Source organism: Alosa alosa, chromosome 2 (genome assembly GCF_017589495.1).
Source record: "Alosa alosa isolate M-15738 ecotype Scorff River chromosome 2, AALO_Geno_1.1, whole genome shotgun sequence".
Taxonomy (NCBI): Eukaryota; Metazoa; Chordata; class Actinopteri; order Clupeiformes; family Clupeidae; genus Alosa; species Alosa alosa.
The window spans coordinates 19,107,329-19,124,771 of NC_063190.1; the positions used below are offsets into that span (position 1 = coordinate 19,107,329).

At 44.2% G+C, this 17,443-nt stretch overlaps 1 protein-coding gene across 1 annotated transcript in view; it reads left to right on the top strand.

The window, feature by feature from the left end:
• Positions 1–17,443, top strand: part of LOC125290891 (protocadherin Fat 3) — a 69,762-nt gene that overhangs the window by 32,105 nt on the left and 20,214 nt on the right. The window contains exons 11-21 of the mRNA XM_048237316.1: positions 164–4,255; positions 4,686–4,882; positions 7,117–7,270; positions 7,595–7,828; positions 8,192–8,584; positions 9,744–9,958; positions 10,457–10,594; positions 13,175–13,318; positions 14,904–15,101; positions 15,438–16,293; positions 16,710–16,841. Of these exons, the coding sequence (XP_048093273.1) occupies positions 164–4,255; positions 4,686–4,882; positions 7,117–7,270; positions 7,595–7,828; positions 8,192–8,584; positions 9,744–9,958; positions 10,457–10,594; positions 13,175–13,318; positions 14,904–15,101; positions 15,438–16,293; positions 16,710–16,841 (6,753 nt within the window). The remainder of the gene's footprint in view (positions 1–163; positions 4,256–4,685; positions 4,883–7,116; positions 7,271–7,594; positions 7,829–8,191; positions 8,585–9,743; positions 9,959–10,456; positions 10,595–13,174; positions 13,319–14,903; positions 15,102–15,437; positions 16,294–16,709; positions 16,842–17,443) is intronic.

The following is a 17,443-nucleotide window of genomic DNA, read 5'->3' on the forward strand; positions in this document are numbered from 1 at the left end:
GTCAGTATATTCTATTATTATCTTCTATTGAGGAGTTAGTATTCTATTATCATCAACTATTCTTGGTGGTACTACTATGTAGTATAAAATGAATGAGAATGTTCCTGCTATTAGTTTCTCTCACTTTCCTTTCATTATGATATGCTCTTTTTCCCTCCACCAGGAAACACAGGGGGTGCGTTTAACATCGACCCACTCACTGGAGTCCTGTCTGTGGCCAGAGAGTTGGACCTCACCTCGGTAGGATACTACACGGTCACGGTGCGGGCGATCGATGGTGGCACGCCACCCCTCAGTGCCACTGCCACAGTCAGGATCGCTGTCGCTCTGTCCGTCATCTCCAGCCCCAAGTTTACCCAACAGGAGTACCAAGCTGAAATTACAGAGAACGTAGCAGTAGGGAGCTATGTCACCACCGTCAGTGCGATCAGCCGAACGGCACTCATCTATGACATTGTCCAGGGAAACAGCGAAAGGAGATTTGGCATCAACCGCTACACTGGGGTCATTACGACGCAAAGGCTCCTTGACTTTGAGGCTTCGGCATTCTACACCCTTATCATTGAGGCGGTTAACATGGCAGAGATAGCCTCCAATGCCACTGTCTCCATACAGATAGTGGATGACAATGACAACCCGCCGGTGTTCTGGCAGCTGAGGTACACAGGAACTATCAGTGAGGCTGCACCCGTTAACAGCGTGGTTATGAGTGAGAATGGCAGCCCGCTGGTGATCCAGGCTGTGGATGCGGACCGGAACCAGAATGCCCTCCTGGTCTTCGATATTGTCGAAGATACCGCCAAATCGTTTTTCACTGTGGATTCCGGAACAGGATCGGTCAGGACCATTGCCAACTTAGACTACGAGACCTCCTCAGAGTTTTACTTTCGGGTCAACGTGAGGGATAGTGGGAGGCCTCAGCTGACTGCTGAGAGACTTGCAGAGGTTGTCATTAAGATCACAAACACAAACGACTCTCCCCCCAAGTTTTCCCAGGAGGCCTATGACGCCGTCCTGCTCCTCCCTACCTATGCTGGTGTGGAGACCCTAAGAGTCGAGGCCTCTGACCCAGACTTGAGTGGACAGGGTAGTGACCTCATCTACTCCCTGGCTGACAACAGCATAGACCAGTTTGCCATGGACCCTTCAACCGGTGTGCTCTCGGTGAGAAACAGCAGTCTCTCCAAGGACCGCTACCGCTTTAATGTGAAAGCTTCCGACGGGCGTTTCTTCAGCACGGCATTGGTGACAGTGGTTGTGAGGGAATCCATGGACAGCGGACTTGTTTTCAGCCAGCCTTCCTATGTGTCCTCAGTGCTGGAGAACAACGTGAACGTCACCACGGTCGCTGTGGTCAACGCCGTTGGCAGCCGGCTTAACGAGCCCCTGAAGTACACCCTCTTGAACGCTGGGGTTCGCTTCGCGGTTAGACCCACATCAGGAGTCATCCAGACCACAGGGATACCGTTTGACCGTGAGGAACAGGAGTCGTATGACTTGGTGGTGGAGGCTAGTAGGGAGTATGACCGATTGCGAGTGGCGAGGGTGACTATTACTGTTCAGGTGGAGGATGTAAACGACAATGCCCCAGAGTTCATTGGCTTGCCATACTACGCCACTGTGCAAGTGGATGCTGAGCCTGGCTCGCTAATTTTCAAGGTGTCTGCCACAGACCGTGACAAAGGGGTCAATGGAGAGGTGTTCTACACACTGAAAGAGGAGCACAGGAACTTTGAGGTCAACCGTCTAACTGGTGAGCTTCTCTTGAAAAGGTCCTTCGATGCTGATCTGTCAAACGTTGAATATAAAGTGGTTGTCCTTGCCTGGGACGGAGGCTATCCGTCACTCTTCACTGCTGTGGATGTGCCTATAACAGTCGTTAACAAGGCCATGCCTGTTTTTGAAAAGCCCTTTTATGGAATATCAGTCCTAGAGGACATCCCAGTATCGACCCCTATTCTCAGCATCAATGCCACCAGCCCTGAGGGTCAGAATATCATATACACAATTGTGGACGGAGACCCCTTCCTTCAGTTTGACATTGGCTTCGACACCGGGGTCATCAGTGTTGTCTACCCTTTAGATTTTGAGGTCAACCCCTACTACCGCTTAACAGTGCGATCCACAGACACTGTTACGGGGGCGAGGTCAGAGGTTGATGTGGACATTGCTGTGCTGGATGTTAACGACAACGCTCCCATCTTCGAGAAGTCATCTTACACAGCCACGATTGCTGAGAATTCAATGATCAGTTCTGCTGTTCTGCAGATCTTGGCCACTGACAAAGATTCGGAGAAGAACAATTTGATCCGCTACCAAATTTTGTCCGATGCCTTCAACAGCACAGAGTATTTTATTGTTGACAGCAGCAGTGGGCTTGTCCTGACCACCCGCATGCTTGATTATGAGCAAACACAGCGTTATGGCTTCATCGTAAGAGCAACAGACAATGGGGACCCTGCACAAAGCAGTGAGGTTTCTGTCACCGTCCTGGTCATTGACACTAATGACAATCCTCCAGCGTTTAATCAACCACTCTACGATGCCTTTGTGAGTGAACTTGCTTCGAGGGGCCATTTTGTGACCTGTGTCCAGGCGTCAGATTCAGACAGCTCGGATGCAGACCGATTGAGATACAGCATCCTCTCAGGAGACGACAGGATGAACTTCTTCATGGGCGCTGAAACGGGAATCATCACTCTATCCAATCAGCGTCGACAGGGAATGAAATCTCTCTACAACCTGAACGTGTCCGTCTCTGATGGTGTGTTCACGAGCACTGCGCAGGTAAACATCCGCGTTCTTGGGGCTAACCTTTACAGCCCGGTGTTCAACCAGAGGTTCTACCTGGCCGAGGTGAGAGAAAATGCCCCAGCCGGTTCCCGGGTTATACAAGTGAGAGCAACAGACGAGGACTCTGGGCTCTTTGGACAGATTGTGTACTCGTTCATCAACGACATTGGGAAGACTCAGTTCAACATAGCTCCGGACGGTCTGATCACTACAGCACAGAAGCTTGACAGAGAGAGCCCGGCGAACAGAGACATAGTGCTAACTGTAATGGCGTTGGATGGGGGAGGTCGAGCGTCCTTCTGCACTGTTCGTGTGATACTTGCCGATGAAAATGACAATGCCCCTCGTTTCCGTGCCGTGGAGTACAGGGTGAGCATCAAAGCGAATGCCCCCATGGGCTCTCTGGTGACTCAGATCCAAGCCCAGGACCCTGATGTGGGGACTAACGGCCGGGTGAGTTACTCGCTCTACAGCGAGGCCCGGCTTCCCCTTGTGGATGTTTTGGAGATAGAGCCGGACAGCGGCTGGATGGTGACCAAGGGCAGCGTGGCGCACCTAAGAGGAACGGTCTTGTCATTCTTCGTCAAAGCCACAGATGGAGGAACCCCTGCCAAACACTCCCTTGTCTCGGCCTTCATCCATGTGCTCCCTCCTGAAGCAACCATTCCCTCCTTCACCCAGCCTCAGTACTCGTTTACGGTACCAGAAGATACGCCTGCAGGATCAGCGCTGGGTTCCGTCTACCTGAGCCTTGGTCAGACCGGAATGTTTGCCGTGGTGAATGGAGAAACCGTGGAGAGCAATCTCGGAAGCACGTTTCTAGTCGAGCGAGAAACAGGACTCATCCGGCTAGTGAAGGCGCTGGATTACGAGGCTGTCAGCAACTTCCGCTTCAAGGTCTCGGCCACTATGAGGCAGGACTTTGTCGAGTCCATCTCCGTGGTGGACGTGGAGGTGAAGGTCCTGGACATCAACGACAACCAGCCCACCTTTGAGACGAGCTCGTACGTGGCCATGGTCATGGAGGGATTGCCCATTGGCACCAGGGTGATCCAGGTGAGGGCTCTAGACCCCGATTGGGGGTCCAATGGGCAGGTCACCTACAGCCTTGGGACGATTGATAATGCAGTGATGGACCCGATATCTAGTACCAACTCGATGTTTGCTATTGACAGTAAGACAGGATGGATCACCACCGTCGGAGTATTGGACCACGAGACGTCCCCCTCTTATGCTTTCAGCATTGTGGCCTCTGATCTCGGGGAGCTTGTGTCGTTGTCCTCCACAGCTGTGGTGAGCGTTACTGTTGCTGACGTGAACGACAACCCACCAACTTTTGAGAGGGACTACTACAGGGGTGCGGTAAGGGAGAGCGACCCACCTGGGGAGGTTGTGGCAGTCCTGAGCACCAGAGATGGAGACACTTCGGACCAGAACCGCCTCGTCAGTTTCCACATTGCAGGTGAGAAAAAGCTCATCATTATAAAGTGTGTATGTTTTTGTGTTGGAAGACGTTGAGAGATTTGCTTAGGACAGTTGAAATCATTGAGTGTGAGGCATTGATTCATATCTAAGGTGATTTCCCTTTTGTTTCCCCTTTGCAATGTTGCAAGTTGGTTATCAATATAAATATAAACAATTAAACATATTATGATTCTGTGGTATGATGGAGCAGCCTTTGCACCGACTATCGGTCCGCTCCGAACCTACCATTGGGGGTCCATGGCAATTTGATAAAAGCTTCAACTAAATATCAGTCACCTTTATAATTCATTAACCTTTGTGTTTTGGCACATATGTACTGTAATCTGGAATTACAATGTGTATTATTAATCATTATTAATCATTAATGTACTGGATGTCTGTTTATTTTTCCATATATATTTCCATAGGTGGCAATCCCAAAGGAGCTTTTGCTCTCACCCCAGTGAAGGGAGAGTGGAAAGTGTTTGTGAAGCGCCCGCTTGACCGTGAAGCGCAGGACCTGTACGTCCTTAACATCACGGCCAGTGACGGCCTCTTCATGACCACGGTGGGAGTCGAGGTCACAATCATGGATGCCAATGACAACAGCCCTGTGTGTGAGAAGGTGTGCAAATGTCCCTCTGTGGCTTTCCTTTATTCCTTAAAACATCATACAGTTTTCACATGATGTCATTGTTTGAATTTGAAGCTGTTCTGGTAATTAAATAGTAACAAAGACGAAGTCGTATACATGTACAGTGTTACCTTACTTACTCACAAAAAGGTATTTTTTTATTTAGATGAAAGCATTTATGTAAGTGTTGTACCAGAGGTTCTCTATCATAACTTACACAAGCTAAATACATCAGGACTATATTATACTATGAACCATGTCCAGGCAATCACATAAGTATGTTACATTGTTACTTTTGTAAGATGCACTCTAGATCAGTGGTCTCCAACACGGTGCCCGGGCACCAGGCACCAGGTAGCCCGCTGATCTATATGAGGCCCTAGCCAGCACTTTCTAAAAAAAATAGCCAACAGGTCGCCTGCAGATCACGCTCTAAAAAACACGCTCCATTGTGAAGTTTTCAATAGATATTTAAGTCTAGACCAGAACTATTTTAAGAATGTATGTAGCCATACATCTGTAACATTAAATTGATATTGGTGATACCTTACAAATTGTAGCTGCGTTAAATTTTAGCCTTTGGCTCCAAATCCGTTCCCATTCAATCTTTAAACAACAACGGAAGCGGAGCGCATACACGCTTGCTCGCGACGCATAGACAGTAAAGGGGAAAAAACGTGCTTGTCTGGTGTAGCCAATGGAAGCATATCTTTGCTAAAGTTCTGTGGCCATTCCATGTTCGTCAAATACGGTTCTTGCATGATTGTTCAAGGACTGAAAAACAATTGCTTTAGCTCACAGGCCTTTTTCTCCTCCGTAGGCAACTGCCGATAATAGCTGAAAATGTTATAGCATGCATGACTGAGCAGGACTGTGCATTACCCTTTTTGTCAGATCATGGATCATTTCAGCTGTGCAATAACTTTAAAAGGAGTTTTCATATGTTAGGGTGGTGTGGGCGATTACTATTGAAATGTTAAAACCGAATTGTCCACTGAAATCAGAACTTAAACAACCCCTGAATTCATAATGGTGGGTGGGTATAAATTGGGTAACCCAAATTATTAATTGCACAAAAAGATAGTTTTTTTTGTAAAACAAAAAAAAAATAGATTAGATTCCCCATGCAAACTTTGAAATTAACAAACTGAACAAAAATATTGGTAGTGTTGCATAGGTTATTGATATTAAATTTGAAAATACAGTTGCTTAATATTAGGGTTGCAAAGGGGCGGAACATTTCCGGTAAATTTCCGGAAACTTTCCGGAAACTTACCATTGGAAGTTAAGCTGGGGAATTTTGGAGATATTCAAAATTGGAAACTTTCATGGAATTAAAGGAAATTCTGGGAAATAATGGGAATTTTAGGGAATTAACTGGGAATTTTGGGTAATTCATACAAACTGTTTCATATACAAACATTAACATTTTGTTTATGTTCGTATTTTCGCTTAGCTTAGCATACAAAGCTAGCTAGCATGCTAGTGGGAATCCCATTCTCTGCCTATGGTTTACTAGCATGCTAAACTAGCAACACTGAACTGCCCAAGATACACCACTCAACAACATTTTTTTCCCACGCACATGAACGCACCATAGGTTTCCTTTATGTCTAGCCTATGCTGATTGCTGTGTGCATGTGATTGACTTATGTGCAGGGTAGAAATTCGACTGAAATTGCATTAAATCAGATTGTTTTAACTAATATTATGCTGCAAGATGGGGTTTTGTCCACTACATTTAAGTTCCCTGTTATAGACTAGCTTGCCATATTAGAAATTCCCAGTTTATTCCCATTAAATCCTGTTTATTCCTGTTAATTCCCATATATTCCCTTTAGTTCCCATGGAAAGTTTCCAACTTTGAAAATTCCCGGGAATTTTGCAACCCTACTTAATATATAAAGACGTATAGGCCTGCACAATCTTGATAATTTAAAAGTAAAAATCACATAGGCCTATTATTTAGGAGGACTACCCTCGCAAAAAAGGGGTGAGGGTATGTTTGTTTTAAATGAGTAGCCCTCCATATGATTTCGGGTCTTCAGGTAGCCCTCATTCCCAAAAAGGTTGGAGACCCCTGCTCTAGATAAAAACATTAACTCTAGATAAAAAACGATAACTACAAACATGTAACATAAACATGTGCTGTAAGTATCTTTGGTATGTGTATTTTATTACCTGCCTGTCTTGTGAGCTGTCTCTGTGGATGTCGTCCGTGCCAGGATCTCTATGAGAGCTTAATCCCTGAAGATGTGCCCATCAACAAAGGCATCCTAACCGTGGTCGCCACAGACAATGATGTTGGCACCAATGCAGACATTCAGTATTCACTATTTGGCATTGGAGTGGAGGACTTCTATATGGATGCCAATACAGGTACAGTATCTGACAATTCACTTGAACAAGAACTGAAATGAGAACTGAAAGGTGTTTGTTTGGCCTTTGTTGTTGTTTGTTTATTTGTTTTATAGTTATAGGAAGTTCATTCAGTAACTTTTTGACTTAAACCTGCCCATATGATTGCTGTGTGTGTGTGCGCAGATGTGTGTGTGTGTGTATAGTTGTCTGTGTATTTGTGTCAGTCTGTGTGTATGTATGTGTGTGTGTGTGTGTGTGTGTGTGTGTGTGTGTGCGCATTCGCATGTCTGTCTGTTTGTCTGTGTCTTTCTAATAGCTCTCCCCTCTCCTCCTGCCACTCAGGTGAGTTGAAGATAGCCAATGCCCTTGACCGGGAAAGGATTCCCGTCTATAAGCTGATAGCCCAGGCTGCAGACGGAGGGGGCCTGTTCTGTCGCTCCGAGATCTCCCTGACTGTGCTGGACGTGAATGACAACCCACCCTCCTTCACGTTCACTCAGTACCTGGCCAGTGTCTTTGAGAACGCCTCTCCCAAAGCGCTCATCACTCGGCTGCAAGCCAACGACCTTGACGAAGGTTAGTACACACTTTTATCTGTATTACTTTTGTGTGTGTTTGGGTATCCTGGAATATCTGTTTAGATTTTGTTATTAGTTTGGGGTATCAGTAACTATTGATATAAAATACCTTATTTTGAGAATAGTCATCTAAGTCAGGTTGTGTACTTATCAATTAATCTAACCCTCAATCCTTATCGCGATAGCCCATCTAAATATAGTTTGATACTAAATTCTACGTTTTCCTTTGCCGTGTAACACTAAGAAAATGTCTGAACATCTTAGTATTCCCTAACTTATTGTCCTTTGAGGTGATGGAGCCTTAAGGCATTAAACATCTTTATTTCCTGTTTGTTTGTTTCTTTGTTTCTTTGTTATTTAGGTGTAAACAGGAAGGTGGTGTACTCTCTGCTTGATTCTGCTGACGGCGTGTTTTCCATCGACGCCTCCTCTGGTGTCGTTGTTCTGGAAAAGTCTTTGGACAGAGAGTCGCAGGAAATGTTTAAGATCAGGGTGCAGGCGTCTGACCGCGACGCTGCCGAGGGTGCTCTGTCCTCCGTGGTGGACCTCACCGTCATGGTTCTGGACGTCAACGACAACCCACCCGTCTTCCAGAAGCCGGATTACGCCGTCACCATTCCAGAAGACGTTGCCGTGGGCGCCGAGGTGCTGCGAGTGTTTGCCGCGAGCGACGATATTGGAGCCAATGGCGAGATCTATTACAGCATCCGCTTTGGCAACGAGGAGGGGAAGTTTGCTATCGACGTAGCCAAAGGTGAGAGGTCAGACTTTAAGGAAGTTTGCTATCGACGTAGCCAGAGGTCAGAGGTCAGACTTTAAGGGCCACCAGTCGTCCATGAAGAAGCATTGTAAGTTAACGCACCTCTCCAGGCCGATTTGGGCTGGGTGCAGGATCGGAAACAATCGGTATTCAAAAGAGTCATAGGTCACATCATATAGCTCCCATTTATAGTGTTAACGTCATTTGGTTTGTGACGTTTCGAGCCGCCAACTTTTCCTCAGACTGGTGTGTGGATCATCTTTTTTTTGAACACCAGTCATCCTTAAAGCAACACCAAAGAGTTTTTTGTACCTTAAAATAATGTTTCCAAAATCGTTTCAGTGGTTCATCAACTCGTAACAGGGTGAACGGCAATTCTGCATTCGCTTCGCGGCCCTCTATCGGCTACCGCACTATGTACAGTAAGTTTGCCAGATTGGGTAGTGGATCTGTAGTTCGATGGAATGAGACATAAGAAACTACAAATTTGACTTGCATCTGATGTCGCAATACATCGTACTTTTATAAGTCATGCAAAATATTCTACCTTGTCTGTGGACATGTTATTTGCAAAGCCGGTGCTGGATAAACAAATCGTGCGTGCAACAGAGGGAATTTTTAATAGTAATTAAATATGCCCCAAAGAATAGAATTTTATTTTACTGTCGGAGTGACTTGATAACACCAGTGAAATACTCTCGCAGTTCTCAGAAAGCAGTTCTGTTGGTGATGTTTTTTGCCCGCAAATGTTGCTTTGTAGGTGATTTTGGTTTGATGGTAAATAGGGTGGGTTGTTGATTGGCCACTCTGGGAGATCCCATACCTATATCACTAGAAATGTACCACCTCTCTTGTGTATATCTGAAATTACATGTCATTTACTAGTCTCAGTAGTCTACAGCTACCAGGCATCTCCCAGGAGAATGCTAAATATTAGAAGTGGTTAAAGTGAGGTACGCAGGAAAAGGAAAGAAATCCACCATTGTCTTTTTGGCTCCCAAAAGCGATTCAATTATTATGTTTCAAACACTTTGGTGTTTGTCAGGTACACGCCCCTTCGTTATAAAGCACTTTGGGTATGTGATAAAGTGCAATATAAATGTAATGTGTTTGTGTGTAGTCTCTGCTCTCACTGGCCCCTATCCTTGCCCAGGCACCATCACCATAGCCGATGATCTGGACTTCGAGGTGTGTAAGGATTACTTCCTGAATGTGGAAGCCTGGGACGGCGGGAACCCACCCCTGAGCGCCACTGCAATGGTAACCATCGAGCTGATGGACGTGAACGATAACGCCCCCTCCTTCAGCGAGGAAATATACAACGTAATAATTAGCGAGGACGCCAGCATCGGGGAGACAGTGATCAGGGTAATTAATCCAGCTTGTTAATGACTACTAACATAGAGTTTTAAATCGTGCATGAATATGAAAGATGGAAAGTAAGGCTTTGAAAGGAGTTGGAAACTAAGCTAGCTTTTAAGGTGTTGTCATAAATGTCCTTGCAAAATCATACGTTTTATAATCAAATGTTTCACATTTCTGACAGCAGATGTGTTGCTTGCTCTATGTTATACTCTGCCTTTAATTGTGTTTTTTATTATTTTCCTGAGTATGTTTGTGTCTTCACTTCCTAAAGAATGCTGTCTGTGCCGCTACGCGTGGGTTGTTTCTCTACACTATTTACATGTTTTTAATTTTTTCTATCATGAAATCACAATTGAAATAAAGGCTTTTAAAACATTTTTGTGAAAGAAGAGTGCCTTGGATTTGCTTTTTCTACTTAATTTGAATTCCTGACCCCAATGAGCACCTTTAAACATTTTTTTTATGTCTTATATTTGTGTGTTTGTGTTGTTTGGCTTTTAGTTGATGGCCGAGGACATGGACAGCCAGGTGAATGGACGCATCACTTACTCCATTCTGAGGGGCGACCGCAGGAACCAGTTCTGGATTGACCCCATAACAGGACTCCTCAAAGTCAACAAGGAACTAGACAGAGAAACGGTCAGACCCTAAGGATTTAACACTTTGTGTTGGACATAACAGTATTTCACACTTTACTAATTTACTTTCCATAACTAATGTTTATGTGTGTATTACAACCTAAGTATTCTACTGAAAAACTATCAGTGTTGACATAGAATATAGTCCAGTAGTAAAAGGGTTACACCCGGAACAAATTAGTAACAAGCTGAATTTTTCAGGATATGTTCAGAATACCTTTAGGAATGACATACTAAAAGTCTCGTGAATCCCCCTTGTGCTCTCTGAGATATTCAAGATGGCGTCCAAAATGGCCGCCATTTGGAGATTTTTCCGTATCTCTGGCTTAAAACCTGATACAAATGTAATTAAAAGGTCAAAATATATGTTGTTTAGGGTAAGTAAGTCAAGTTCATCATTAGTTTATTGAATGGAGACATTTCATAATAATAAATCACTTCAGTCATCATCCTTATCATCAGAAATTGGTGTTGATTCTTCAGTTTCTCCCTCATCATCTAGTAAAGCTGGCATTGGTGCTACATTATATGAAGTCAGCATTATATATAATATTATGTGCTATTACATTATAAAGGTTATAGAGGGAAATTTGCGGTCTCATTGTTGTCTAACTATGCGCTCAGACCAAGAGAAAATCACTTTTGTCACTGGTAAAATGCAGCTGCTAAATAATAAATCTGTTGTTTTTGTCGCGCAAGTCGCTCACGACATGAGAGATTTGAACCTTCTAAGTTCACATATTTTTCATAGACATTAAGATGGTTTATAAACATGATCAAATGTATACAGAAATGCCTGTAGCCTAAATATGCTTTAAACCTTGCCATAATAGTTATTCCTCTTTTGCCAAACTCTGAATTAACAAGGAATTCTTATTTTAACTTAGCTTACGCTAGCTGTTTTTTGGGTCACTGTACCATTTCAGCCCACCTTGGAAAAAGGCATTTTTTTATGTTCAAAAAAAGCCTTTTTCCAAGGTGGGCTAAAATATTATTTCACCCATCCAAATCCTTATTTTGTTTTTGTAAAATAAATCAGAAAACATATAGTTTGTACACTCAACATTTTTAATCCTTATGCAGTGTATCTGTAGCAGGGTTAATGTTGTTTCCCTGAATTTCCCCACATGAGTTGTGCTTTTCTTTTTGGAGTTTTTGTATTTTCTTTATTTTCCCACGGGAATCTAAGGGTAAGGGGGTGTGATGTAGGTGTTACGTGGGGCTATGCTCCGCGAAAATTAACTTTTAACTAAGTGTCCCACTACCCCAGGCTGGCTTGTCAGATTTCACGCAACAGGAGCACCTGAATGTGATAGCCTGTGTACGAAAATAAACAAATTCAGTAAGACCCAGTTCGAACGTCATGTTGCATTATTTCAACTTTTCTTTTAAAAACACAACGCAGAGGATATTTATGGAGAGCAAAATACTCCCGTTACATATCTATCAGTAGGGCTACATGTATTGACTATTGACACTGGTTTGCTCACTGCGCTAACTAGCATAACTCATCTTTCTACATAAAGCCAAATGGTAAAAAATGACACTGAACTACCTGTTTATACACACAAAACAAACAATAATCTCCCAATTTACATAATATGAATCTACATACTTAGTCAGTGGCTGAAAATAATTGAAAAGAGGCTCTATCTGAGGAGTTCGAAAACACCAAAGTTTTGAAGCGACTTTATCTGAGCCACCTTGAGACTGCACAGATGTAAGTGAGCCTTATTCAATATTGACAAATGTGATTGGTGCCAAATAAAAACGAACATAATAAAGACATTGTGTGATTAGACAAAATAATGAATAGCATTAGTCAGGCCCCTCTTTTTCAAAAAATTTACAAAGTTACAAATGGGCTTAAATGGTGCCTGGGCTTAATGGGTACACTATGTGAATTTTGTGTCACATTGACCTTGTAATCTTGGTTAACTTTAATTTTAGCAGTGTGTCAATGGTGAATTTGGATTCCTTGTATGAAAAAACTTATATTTAAACATTTTTATTGCATTTGTATTATGTTTTAAGCCTGAGATATGGAAAAATCTCCAAATAGCGGCAATTTTGGACGCCATCTTGAATATCTCAGAAAGCACAAGGGGCATTTACGGGGACTTTTAGTATGTTATTCTTAAAGGTATTCTGAACATATCCTGAAAAATTCAGCTTGTGACTAATTTGTTCCGGGTTTGACTCAATTTTGAGCTAATGCTCTTGGACTAATAGCTCATTCAACTTACACACAGACAGATTTGGAGGTTGAAGAATATGACGTATACCTTCATATGTACCGAAATCACAAATACAGTATAACAAATACCCCTCTGATATGAAATTAAATTTTAACTGGTGTGTGTGTGCCTGTATGCGTGCATTTGTGTGTGGCAGCTCTCTGGTGTTTGTTTTGGGGTTTTTATAGAGCTGTGTAGCTCTGCTGTTTCAGTGCTTTTTTGACACCATTCTGTCTCCTCGGCTTCGCCTCAGAACCTGTTTTGATGTTTCCTTTTTGTATTTTTTATTTATTTATTTTATTTTTTGCTGTAAATGTCCTTGTCTCGTGTCCCCACTCTCCCAGGTCTCCAGCTACTCCCTGGCTGTCCAGGCGTTTGACAGCGGCTCTCCGGCCATGTCCTCCACCGTCACCATCAACGTGGAGATTTCTGACGTGAATGACAACCCGCCCTTCTTCTCCCCAGCCAATGCCACTGCTGTCATCCAGGTGGGCACACCGGTCTCACCTGCTATCCCAGAGTGCCTCCAGCCGGCATCAGCGGGCACCACAGAGTCCTCCATCACATACATACCACTTGGCATAAGCACCTCAACATACCATTTGGCATAAGCACCTCAACACACCATTTGGCATAAGCACCTCAACATACCATTTGGCATAAGGATCTCAACATACAGTACCATTTGGCATAAGCACCTCAACATACCATTTGGCATAAGGATCTCAACATACAGTACCATTTGGCATAAGCACCTCAACATACCATTTGGCATAAGGATCTCAACATACAGTACCATTTGGCATAAGCACCTCAACATACCATTTGGCATAAGCACAAACAGATGTTGAGTGTTACCTGGTATCTGTATCTAAATGCCATTATGTTGAGGGCACCTAGTTCCTTTCCTATGTGTAGAGCAGGGGTCTCCAACCTTTTTTTCCTCCAAGAGCTACTTTGACAAAATGGACATGGCCGAGAGCTTTTATGTTAATGGTAGCATGCCATGTATTTACATAGCTGATCTCCACCCAAAACCGCTGAATAAGATTTGTATGCTTTTTTAAGGTTCCTTTCAACTCATTTACCTTCTCTCTTTGTAGACTGTGAATTTGATTTCATTGGAATTTATAACATGTGACTGGGTTATCAGATTTATGAACATCTTTCTATTTATATGAGAAGAGTATATAAAGCACTATTCAACAATTTGCCACTTTTTACCACTTAATAAATAAGCATAAGCACCTCAACATACCATTTGGCATAAGGACCTCAACATACAGTACCATTTGGCATAAGCACCTCAACATACCATTTGGTATAAGCACCTCAACATACCATTTGGCATAAGGACCTCAACATACCACTTGGCATAAGCACCTCAACATACCATTTGGCATAAGCATGTTTTTGCTCAATGCTAAGCTATTTTACAATGTAATAGTTGTGTTTTTAATGGTTTTCTAAACACATTCAGTCATAGTCATTATTTCAAACCCTTTGGCATAATTTACAAACAGATGTTGAGTGTTACCTGGTATCTGTATCTAAATGCCATTATGTTGAGTGTTACCTGGTATCTGTATCTAAATGCCATTATGTTGAGTGTTACCTGGTATCTGTATCTAAATGCCATTATGTTGAGGGAACCTAGTTCCTTTCCTATGTGTAGAGCAGGGGTCTCCGACCTTTTTTCCTCCAAGAGCTACTTTGACAAAATGGACTTGGCCGAGAGCTTTTATGTTAATGGTAGCATGCCATGTATTCACATAGCTGATCTCCACCCAAAATGAATACAATTTGTATGCTTTTTAAAGGTTCCTTTCAACTCATTTACCTTCTCTCTTTGTAGACTGTGAATTTGATTTCATAGGAATTTTAACATGTGACTGGGTTATCAGATTTATGAACATCTTCCTATTTATATGAGAAGAGTTTGTAAAGCACTATTCAACAATTTGCCACTTTTTGTGGTCTGCTTTTATTAGGCAACTAGTTTTGGTGTTATCTTTAAATTCAATATGATGGAATATGGTCAAATGAACTTTGGTCTTTTGGGTTGAACTGCAGTTGGACCAACCAGTGGGCACCAGCATCCTGAAACTGATGGTGACGGACAAAGACTCGCCTCGTAATGGCCCTCCTTTTGAGTTCAGCATCCTGTCTGGCAACGAGGATGGAACCTTCGTCATCGACCAATTAGGAGAGCTCCGCTCCAGCCGCATGATTGGTCCAGAGACCACCAGAGAGTACACTTTGGAAGTCCAGGTGAGATCACTGAAAAAATTTACAGCATCTGTTTTATTTGCTCTAACCATAAATGGGTTCAGTTCTGATGAGTCAAACTGGCTGGTGTCATTTGGAAAGTTATTCTCAACATGTGATTTTGCTGCATGTAGATGTGCACAGTATACCTATAGTTCTGTTTTTTTTACTTCAGTTGTTGTGACAGCATATACAGTACAGCAAAAGAGACAAAGTTAGCTATCTTACAGAACATTGAATATGCAGTTGATGAATATTCAACACCAGTTGATATTCTTCTGTCTTTCTATGGGTGCTTGTTTATTGTTTGTTGTTGATATTGTCGTTGAAATTGTTTAGGCGAGCGACTCGGGGAAGCCTCCTTTATCGTCCAGCTCATTTGTGTTTGTGCGTGCCATCGGGGACAGCCTGTTCAAGCCTGTGACCAACCCCCTGGACATCAGGGTGGTCATGCCCACGGACGCGTTCCCTGGCGGCGTGATCGGCCGCATCTTCGCTACCGACCGCGACGTCAACGATGTCCTCTCCTTCACACAGCGACCGCGGCCCAAGAGCCTGTTCAAGATCAACCGGCAGGACGGCAAGATCGTGGCACTGGCCGGCCTGGAGCCCGGGCGCTACTTCCTGAACGCCACGGTGAGCGACGGCCGCTTCTCAGTGACCACCGACGTCACTGTGCTGGTGGAGCAGGCCACGGACGAGATGGTGCGCTCGGGGGCCACTCTCCGCTTCCAGGACGTCAGCCCTGAGGACTTCGTGGGGATCCACCTGCCCAAGATGAGGGCCATCCTGCAGAGCCTGGTCGGGTCAGGGTCCACCACCACCACCACCACCACTGTTGCCGCGGGCAACGTCCCCCCGCCGGGGCAGGACCCTGTCCACCTGCTGAGCGTCCAGCCTGTGGGTCGGGGGGCGCTTCTGGAGGTTCTGCTGGCGGTGGAGAGCCCGGACGGGGGGTTCTACAGCCCCAGCGAGCTGGCCCTGCGGCTGGGGGACGTGGGCGAGGCGCTGAGCGGGGTGGCCAAGCTGGTGGGCGTTCTGGATCAGAGCTGTTCGGGAGGGCTGGAGTGCTCAGGGGACCAGGTGTGTGAGCAGAGCCTGACGCTGGACCCCAGCTCACTGGTCACCTACAGCACCGCCCAGGTCAGCCTGGTGTCGCCGCGCTTCACCAGGACGGAGAGATGCACCTGCCCAGGTAGAGCTATTACGGCACATTACTACTGTTTCTGCTGTTAATATTGTTACCACTGCAGCCACCTTTAGCAGAGAGCTGCACTTGCCCAGGGAGAATTATCACTGTACTATTACACCTGTTTCTGCTGTGAATATTGTTACCACTGCAGCGACTGCAGCAGAGAGCTGCACCTGCACAGGTAGAATTATTACTATTATTACTACTAGACTTACACACACGCACACACACACGCACACACACACACAAGGAGAGTGACTTGAACAGTATTGAAAGTTGAATAAAAAATAAATAGTGATAGTCTTCCAGGGGAATGTCTTTTTTTCATGACCCCTCTGTATTTCCTGTGCTGTACTGTGCTGTGTGTGTGTGTGTGTCTGTGTGTGTGTGTACGTGTGTGTGTATGTTTGTGTTCACAGGAGGTGCGTGTCCAGTGCCCCTGGAGCTGTGTGAGGGACAGGCGTGTCCGATGGACATGCAGTGTGTGCGCACTGGCCCCACAGCGCCCTCTGTCTGCCAGTGCCAGCCTGGCAGCCTGGATCAGTGTGCAGGTGAGGGGCAATAACAGCACCCTTCTGACTGTCTATTAATTGCCTCCACCAAGGATATTATGTTTCTGGTCGGATTTGTCTGCCTGGGTAAAGGATTGCACAAAAATTGCCTTTCATTTAATCATGAAACGTAATATGAATTATGTAGAATGGGGCCAAGGAAGGGTCCGTGTATCATTCGTTCATTTGATATTCAATTGAGAATCCAAAATGAAAAAAACGAAAAAAGGACTTGTTTTTTCATTATTTGTTTATGAATGTGATACAAACCAACAAATAATGCTTTGTTTTTCAGACTTTTGATTTCATGATCAAATCAAAAGTAGAATGTAGAAAAGGCCCAAAACTGATTTTGATATTTATTTTTTCAGATTTCTGTGACCCGGAAATTATTTATTGACTTCCATTGCCAGCTGCTGCTTCTGTTTTGCAGTGTTAAATCGGACTAGGCCTACCATACAATAGATTGACCATATTGTAGGCCTACAACTGCAAAGAGTTATCATATGCATGTTATATTCATGACATGAAAAGTAGAACTTATTGAACAAAAATGGCAAATTACGCAGTCGGCTAAACATTTTAAACTTGCGCAAAACGGC